Source organism: Hetaerina americana, unplaced genomic scaffold (genome assembly GCF_022747635.1).
Source record: "Hetaerina americana unplaced genomic scaffold, ioHetAmer1.1.p SCAF_16, whole genome shotgun sequence".
Classification (NCBI taxonomy): Eukaryota; Metazoa; Arthropoda; class Insecta; order Odonata; family Calopterygidae; genus Hetaerina; species Hetaerina americana.
The window spans coordinates 2,505,515-2,514,872 of NW_027286719.1; the positions used below are offsets into that span (position 1 = coordinate 2,505,515).

At 37.3% G+C, this 9,358-nt stretch overlaps 1 protein-coding gene across 2 annotated transcripts in view; it reads right to left on the reverse strand.

Moving 5' to 3' along the window:
* The window catches only part of LOC139686979 (NADP-dependent malic enzyme-like), a 103,613-nt gene that overhangs the window by 7,711 nt on the left and 86,544 nt on the right, over positions 1 to 9,358 (reverse strand). For both annotated transcript variants that reach the window (XM_071584026.1, XM_071584027.1), the window contains exon 11: positions 6,899 to 7,022. In XM_071584026.1, the coding sequence (XP_071440127.1) occupies positions 6,899 to 7,022 (124 nt within the window). The remainder of the gene's footprint in view (positions 1 to 6,898; positions 7,023 to 9,358) is intronic.

Sequence of the window (9,358 nt, forward strand, 5' to 3'; positions counted from 1 at the left end):
ATGCGGGATAAATAAGAACCAATGACATTTTATGGATTTTTTTGGCTGAATAATACGGCTTGCGACAATGAACTTCGTTTAGTATCAACTAATGACATTTTTCGCTGTGACCGCAGAGCTAGGGTTGGCAGATTATTAGTATGCACTTAATTCTCCCCTCTTATCTAAACACTGGAGCGATCTAGATACAAACTGTGAGATTCTTCGGACAGAAACATGTTCCAGAATTGGCTAAACTGGTGATTCTACCACTCACTACTCTGCAATGATGCAATGTAAAGTGCCACATTGCTCGTTTTTATTGCCTCCCCCGACCCCCAGTAGTTTCCTTACAGTCTTTGAGAATTGTTTTGAACCCTGCTTCATGTCCGTGCCCCACATGGTTATTTGATCATTGTTTGAGACTAGTTTATCCATCAATGGAACCTCCCATGACAAAGGAGTTCCAAAAAGCACACATGAAAAATTCTTTTTTGACCATTTTCTTAGGGGTTTATGGTTGAGGTAATGTAATCTTAAACCAACTAGAAATATGGCAACATTGGATCTCATTCTCACGCTTGACATCACGCTATACGTGTCCTCTGGCAGAAAAATTTTCTCCTCCGACCATGAGACTTTGGAATTACCACTTGCCCCACACCCCAGCCACATACCCCCATTCCACCCAGAATAATATGTGCATGGAACAAAGTGAACTGGAATGCAATTAATCAGATTTTCCTTCCTGCCCTGGGACCTCCTGGAGAGTGAGTCAGTTGAGGACTGTCTCAACCTTTACTAAAGTTTCCTCCATGGAGTCATAAATGACCTTATCCCCATCTGCAAAATCTCCAAATGAAGACCTTTGTAGTTATCTAAGGAAGCCACCACCACTCTTTGCAACAAGGATCCAGCATGGTAATTAAAAAATTTCATCCCAATCATCACACACTGAGTTCTCCAAATTGGTAAGGTGGCAAGGAAGCACCTCTACTGTAACCATACCAACCACGTAGGGGCAATTACCAAGGATTTAAAGGCAAATTCAATAAGATTCTGGACTCTAATTAAAACAAGGAAAAGGTCCACCAGAATCTCCTATTCCCTGAAGCTTGGTCTTATGAAATATTTCTGTCCCAACACTTTAAATGATTTCTGTATTGCTGATTTCTCCCCACCCACTTAACTTCAACAACTATGACGCAGTTCACCCAAGGGCTTTCATTCACTCTTCCGCTATTCCCAATGAAATCCTGAATCTTCTCACATCCATACCGCTGAATAAGGCTACTGGTCAAAATAGGTCCACTGGGTCACTCTTTCTCAAAATCACTGCCTCCACCTTTCAGTAATTTTCAAAAGATTTTTCTCTGCTGGTTCTTTGCCAATGGAAAATAGCATATGTATCACCTCTATTAAAAATCAAAATCTAAGTACAATATTGATAACTATCTAAATATGTCCATTCTCCCAGTTTTTCCATCCTTTTCGAAAAGTTATTCATAGTCGTTTTCTTTCCCTCACAATTCCCTCCTTGTTCCCCCAACAAAATGGCTTTCTTCTAGGTTGCTCAAGTCTTACTTATCATCCAATAATAAATAGTGAAATCATTGAATCTTTCCAGCTGTCTTCACCACTTGATGTTTTCTACATCCATTTCTCCAAAGCCTTTCAACATTTTTGATCATGTACTTTTGTCAAATGAGCTTAATAACTTGTAAAATATACTTGACCTTTTAGGTCATCCACTCACCGACTTTCTTTCTAATAGATCTCAGAGAGTGGTACTCAATGGTATTTCTTCTTCTTATCTCTCCTTAATTCCGGTGTAATACAAGTTAGCGTTCTTGACCCCATTCTCTTTGCTTTTTATACTGATGAAATCACTGACCCTGTTCTCTTCTTCAACTTAGTATTCTTCTTTTAGCTGAGGACTGCAAAATTTTTAGGAAAGCTGAAAGCCACTCTGACTGACTGCCCTCCAAGATGCCCTCACTTCTCTTAGTGAATGGTGCTGTGCACAGAAGCTCATTATTAACCCCACTAAATCCAAAATCCTCACATATACTCTATACAGCAATCCTTTTACACCCTCCCATTCTCTCTTTGACCATTCCATCCTGAGTGTTAGTTCTCATAATAATCTATGTGTAATATTTGATTCCAGGCTTATAAACTTTCACCTCACACATAAAAGTTTCCTCTAACTCTAGTCCTCTATTAGGTCTCCTATTCAGGCTCCCCAAAACCAAATATCCACTTGCTCTCCAGGCGATATTTTACAATTATCTATTTTGTTATTATTATTTATTATCTTTTACCCCTTGTTATCTTTGTTAATAATCCTTTATTGTGAAGGTCAATTTGCCAGTTTTTCAGTTAATTGTTATTTAAATAAATAAAATATTTATAGAACAGCAGTGAAAGCAAATGGAAAAGAATTTAAGCCTTGGTGGACATTAAAAATATATATATATATATATATATATATATATATATATATATATATATATATATATATATATATATATATATATATATATATATATATATATATGTATATATATATATATATATGTATATATATGTATATATATACATATATATACATATATAGGATTTATACAAGGGAAAGCATTAAATACAGAGCACCTCAACAGAAGCATCAACCAATGAGTAACAGAAAGTTGAAAGAAAGATTAGCTTCACTTTATAGCATTGGCTTTGGTAAGAGAAAAATCTGGATGTGGAGGAGGGGGCCCACAGAGGGCTCTGAAATGATTGGCAAAGGGAGAGGGAAGAATTGGGGAGGCATATAAGAGCCGCGAGCACACCAATGAGCAAGCAATTTGTGGGAGTGCGAGTGGGGAGTCGGACTGCAGCCAACTGGCCACAATGCATCAGGTTTCAGTCGGAGTGCCCACCCCATGAGAAACCTGTCCATCTGCCCGTCTGCCCATACCTTGGTTGTGACTTCAGGAGGAAGGGTGTGATATGAAGGATATGCTCCCAATCCCAGAATAAATTGTATTCTGTAGCTATGGTAGGCTAAGCCATTCTCAGTCCATCATGAGTCACCTTCATTTCGAAATTCCTACAGTTAAAACTTTCCTCTCTCTTCCAGACATTTGATAATCATAAGATCCACTGCAAGTGAATCTAACATTTTTTTTGGCCATCAGCACAAGAAAAATGAATTATTCCATCAAATCACAGGGCTGACTAATTTTGTTCCCTTAACATTAAGATTTGGGAAACTTCCTGATCCTGTGAATACTGGAAAATAGGGATAAGATTTCTACAAAATTTACTGGAAGGTAAACCTGACACTGGTATATTTACTATTAATTGTAGACTGAACTTCATTCCACCAGTGATGATGAGTTTTGTAAAAAAATTGAAGGTTTGAAGGCAGGTATCCCGAAATGGTGAGGCAGCGCAAAAATCCTTAGGTGGTGTTAAAACTTTCACACTGAATAACCATCAACCAAATTTATCAACCCAAAGATTGGCTTGATAGGTGATGGTAGAGTGCACTTGGCTTAAAAGCTCAAAACGCTGTGAAATTCAAATATTCTCAGGGTCATTTTTGTAATAAAGGGGTCCAGTTTCTTTCGGTGTACCAACTATGGTTCCCAGGGAAGATCTGGAACCCAAAATGTATCACACAGCTTGGGTGAAGCCAAGGGTGCCCAGAGGCATGCCCGGGAGTTGAACCCTGGACCTCTGGTTAGTAGTCCAGTGCTCTGTCCATCACTACCACATCCCCTCATTGAATGTAAACGATAAATGTCATAAAACGAGTGCTTATCCTTAATGTAGTCAAAATGATTATGGAGCTACTTCTTCACTATGGAGAAAGATAGTGAAGCAATAAATACTTCTTTTTTCAAGGAATTTAGTTAAATAAAAAGTGAGTGATAAGAGTTTTGTTGCATGATTTATCTTCTCTGACTATCTGCTCATGAAATCACATTATGCAGCTAGATTATAAAACCTGATCAATATTAGGAGTATAAATACAGCTGAGAAAGTTTTGAGGCTACAGTTATAGAGGGGGGCATGCCACCTTTGTGAAGAGCAGCAATGGTTTTCATAGGCCATCATTTTTAGCAAAACAAAGCAAATTAACCAAAGTATTCAACACAGGAGCATTATTAATGTTGGCATACTTGGAAGTGAAATTTTTGTGCAAAAACTATAAATTTGAACATGATTGATTTAAAGATATTCTCACAAAAAGTTTCCTCTTTTGAGATGTTAATTCCTATGACCTGGCATTGAATGTATTCTCTCTTTATTTATTATTTATTTTAAATATATTAAAATATTTAGCCATAAGTATCTGTTATATTGTGCTTAATGTGGTTCCCCTGGCATATGAGAGTTGCAATCAAATGATAACAAAAGCAGTATCATTGATTTCAAAACAGAAAGGAGTGCCCACAAAAGGGTAATGACCTAAAGAGTAATATTAAAATATTTGTGCAAAATTTAAAATTTTTGATAAGAAATAATATTTTTGAAGTGAAATGGTTCATAATAATATTCATCATTTCAGACTAGGTGAGCACAGAGCATGATAATCTCTATTCTTATTTTAGCTTCTTATGTCATAAGAGGTCATGGTAGACCAGGGGGTAGAGCATTGGACTGCTGACCGGAGGGTCCCAGGTTCAATTCCTGGGCATGTCTCTGGGTGCCTGCTGTTCCACCCAAGCTATCTGATTTTTCAGGTATCAGATCTTCCTCGGAAACCATAACCGGCACAGGGAAAGGAACTGGCCCCCCCTACCATAATGTGGAAATTTCACATGCTGTCGGGCTTAGTACTAGTTGTAGATTGTAGTACTCTACAATCACCTACCAAACTGACCTTCTGGTTGATTACTGTGTTTATGGTTTTTTTATGTTATAAGGTTAAATAGTATGGGAATGCCCACTTCCATCTCATATTGGGCTGCTACCTTCAATGTGTGTCAGATAACTACAAAGTTTGTATAAAAAGTATCAGGAACAATTTTTTTCCTGACGTGATTTTATTTTGCAGCAGGTTTGCACCATGCAGGCTCGGTGGTGGGGGGGTCAGACCTTCAATGTGCACCCAGCGCTAATTGCCAGTGAGCGTTCCGTGAGACTAGATCATGTTTTAAGTGGACCCATGTCGGGTGACTTGGTTCAAGTGCAAAATGCAGCGAACAATTGAACAGTAGTATGGCATGAAATTTTGTGTTGGACTGATGAAATATGGTACAGAGATGTTAAGCATGATTTTCTGCACATGATTGCATATCAAGTTGACATTGATAAGATGACAGTGCACACCATTATCACTGAAAATTTGGCAATGCAAAATATCTGCGCTGAACCCATCTTGAAGTTCTTGATGGATGGTCAAAAGCAGAGTTCAGTGTCAGCTTGCGAAGGTGTTTTGCAATGCATTGAAGAAGACCCTGGCTTTTTGGACTGTCCCAACTTGGCACCAGCAGATTATTTTCTATTCCCAAAAGTGAAATCCTCCCTCAAAGGACACCACCATGGGATCCTCAGCGCTGACAAAGAAGTTTGCATGTGTACCCTGAAGGACCTTATGAAATCCAAATTCCAAAGAAACTTCGGGAAATGCAGCAACAGTTACTTTTAATGGAGTCATCCATTAATATGCATTTGAATGCAATAATTATAAATAAAAATTATTTGCCTTTGGTCAAGGCGAATGATTTCAACACTCTGAAATTATTGCTTCTGAAATCCATCTGGGAGCCTTTGTGTCATGGAAAAGCCACTGGCAAAAGTATGTCCATGCTCAAGGGATGTACTTTGAAGGATTTTGAGACATACTAACTGTAGCAATATCTGAAATAAATCTATTTTTCCAAAACTTTTCCTGATACTTTTTATACAAACCTTATATCTCCAATTTTTCAAAATTATGGTGGTACTACTAGCCGAGTAAATAATTAACCCCAGAGAATTTTATGGAATATATTTTATACCAGTTGATATTGCAGCCTTTGGAATGAGAAAATATTGGTTATTGGACTGAAAAAGTTTATATTTTCCTTTCAATTTTTAATGAGGAGTCAAATCTGTAGAACGACTATGGTATTCTTTGCCCATTTTTTTTAGATTACCATAGAGTAACCAGCAATAGGGAGCTCCAAGTATAGCCCTATGGGAAACAAATGAGCTCCTCCCCTCTTATTGTCATAGTTAAAATGTCAAAATGTTCATATAACTATTTATAGACTTATGATGGTTTATTAAAATACTGAGAATTGAAACTTACCAATCTACTATAGCCTTAAGAGTGCACATTAAATATTTCTATTTTTTTAAATTTTCAGTTCAATAAACACTTAGGTTTTACTAATTCAACAATTCAAACTGTCTGCAATATTGCAACAAATAAATATAAGGTATATCATTGGTGGTGCTTCTGCATTGCAAATAAAATCAATTGATGTTAAGCAATTCGCCACCAAGGTATACCGGCACCAATTAATTACTTTAATGTGTGTTGTCTGTGGCATGCTCTGGCACTTTGATCACACCCAAATCAATTGGCCAAAAATTAAATAGTAGAATAGAAGATCCGGGTACTGGGACTCCCTTCAACTTCAAATCCCACAACTCCAGAATATACTTCCTGCCGTTTAAAGTGCAAAGAGAAAGTGAACATGCTATGCCCATAAATTACATGAAGCAAAGGGTAAAGCAAATAAAGACAAGCAGGCCTGTATAGGAACAAGAATACTCCAAAAATGATTTGCCCCCTTGCACATATCACAGTTATTTTCAGTAATTGATTTCCTACAAATTACAGTTTTAATTGTTAAATTTATGGATTAATTAATCAAATATACTCTATGGACAAAGTAAATGAAGAGCACCAGTTTTAAACTTTCCAACTCACCATTTTTGTATGCATACTCAGCAATTTTCGTAGCTATGTGCAAAGAACACTCGGTAATTTTATTCAGATTGGGATACAGGCGGCCTTCTTTGAGCTCCTCGGAAGTCACCAGTTGAGATAGGGCCTGTGGAGGGAGAGAAGAGAAAATTTTCTACTAATCACCATCTCCTGCACCATGTTTAGATCCCAGAGAAATCGCTGATGAAGAGTTAATGAAAGTCATTTACAAACCCCATTTATTTTTAATTTAATAGCTGTGCTACCCCCTCACTCATAATTAAGTAAACAATTGGATTAAATTTTCAATTGTTCCCGGCTTAACTTGGTGGAAATTCATGTTTATTAAATGAAGAATACAATGTATCTTTCCACTGTCCTTTATTTATGTACAACTAGTTTCTATGCTGTTCATAAAATTTTCTAACTGTCTATCAGTGCCTGTCCATATAGCAAAGATATCGTCTATCGTCTACAGCGAATATTCTTGGCACAAATTTAGGGTAGGCTGAATATTTTACTTTCAAAATCGTCCATGCACAGGTACACAAGTAGTGGTGACAATGGGGACCCCATGGCTAATGTTTCCACTTTTTTGAAGAATTCATTGTTAAATTGGTAATAATTTTGTTCAATGCGCAATCTCAATAGTGACATGAACTCATTGAGGAAGGGTGGTTTGGCCCCAGCACTTTTTAGCACTTTAACTCGGAACTCTTACAGCAGATGGAAAAAGGAATGAGGATGGACAAGTAAGAAGAGCTGCAAATCAGGAAGAATTTAAAACTAAGTCATTTGGTTAACGATTTATTGTTTTAATACCTCTATACAATCCTGGAAGTACCCTTTTCCTTCACAGAATGACCCAACTAAACCCTCACCCCACTGTGAACCCACCAATCACCTTTCCTGACGCTTTGCACCCCTATCCCCACTCCCCATCAATGCCGATCGCAACCCCACTTTTTTCCCCTCCTTCTCCCCCCCCCCCCTCTCACCCACCCCTCCTCTCCCTCATGAATGGTATATAAATGGACAGCGACTTGATTAATTTGTAACTGATGATGATGCTTGAGCGTTGAATCTAGTTGTACGTAAATGAAGGACAGTGGAAACATACATTGTATTCTTCATTTAATAATTAGATCAAACACTAAAATATTCTTGCACATTATCATGAATTTAGCCCCTATTTCAAGCTTACCAATTGCCTCTTGTTACACTCAGCATTTTTAATCTAATAATATATTAGTCTCCACTGAAATAGCATTGAAGGTATCACATTTTATTTCTCCTCCTGAAGCAACTTCATTACCTTAAGCATGATGGTTTTTATAGAACAATTTTAAGCTGAATGTGTAAATTACATTTGAAAGCTTTAAAAAAACTCCTGACTAGGTCAACATCTCAAGTATGGCAAACAAATAAATATATAAGGTCTCTATAAATGAGACATAAGGATATTGATCTCATCCCTTGCCTATCACACTGATTTTCTAACGTACTCCACAGTGATTGTAATCCTTAGTCTGACTGCCTAACTAAAGTTTGATCATCTGCAAACCTGATTTATGAGTTCTCAACCCACTTTCATTCCTATCTCCAGTTCCTTTTCTTGCCATTTTAACCATTTCCTTCTAATTAATATTGAAAAGCATGGGTGATCATGGAAACCCCTGTCTTATCTCCCTCCCTAATGCCGCCCATCCAGACTCTCCATTTATAACTAGCATCTGAGCAGTCTGAGACATGTGCTGGAAGAGGATAATAATAATAATACATTTTATTTGTCCAGCAATCAAGTAGCTACAAATGTTACACTTGATATAAGACATGTCAGGGGAAAGTGACAAAATGCATTCGTGGATACAAGACATATCAGGCATAATCAAGAAATTCAGCAATTGAATAAAACATTTTTAATTTTAAGAATCTAAGTAGATTGACTTTAAATGCAGCCACACTTTGATGGGCCTTAATCTCAGCTGGGAGTTTATCATAAAGTTGAAGGCCCATAAGATTTGGGCCAGCACCTGCATTTTTTGTCCGCACATATAAAACATGCAGCTGCTCATTCTGCCTTGTAGAATATTTGTGGATATCACAATTTTTCACATACTCAGATAGATTTCTTTTTGTATGTACTACTACATGAAAAATATAAATGCATGGCACTGGCAATACATCCAATTGTTTAAACAGGGGATGGCAAGGGGCATTGTGTTTTGCAAAACTCATTAGCCGAATGGCTCTTTTTTGGACCCTGAAAATAGCCAAGGCCTTAGATGATGAACCCCAGTAAAGGATACTATAGGCTATGTGAGAATAAAATTCACCATAGTATAGTGCACAGAGAACAGCCACTGAAACTGTGGATCTAATGGACCTTATTAAAAAGCAGGCCGAGCTTAACTTACTGGTTAAAGTACTTATGCGTTCATCCCAAGAAATTTGAGAATTGAT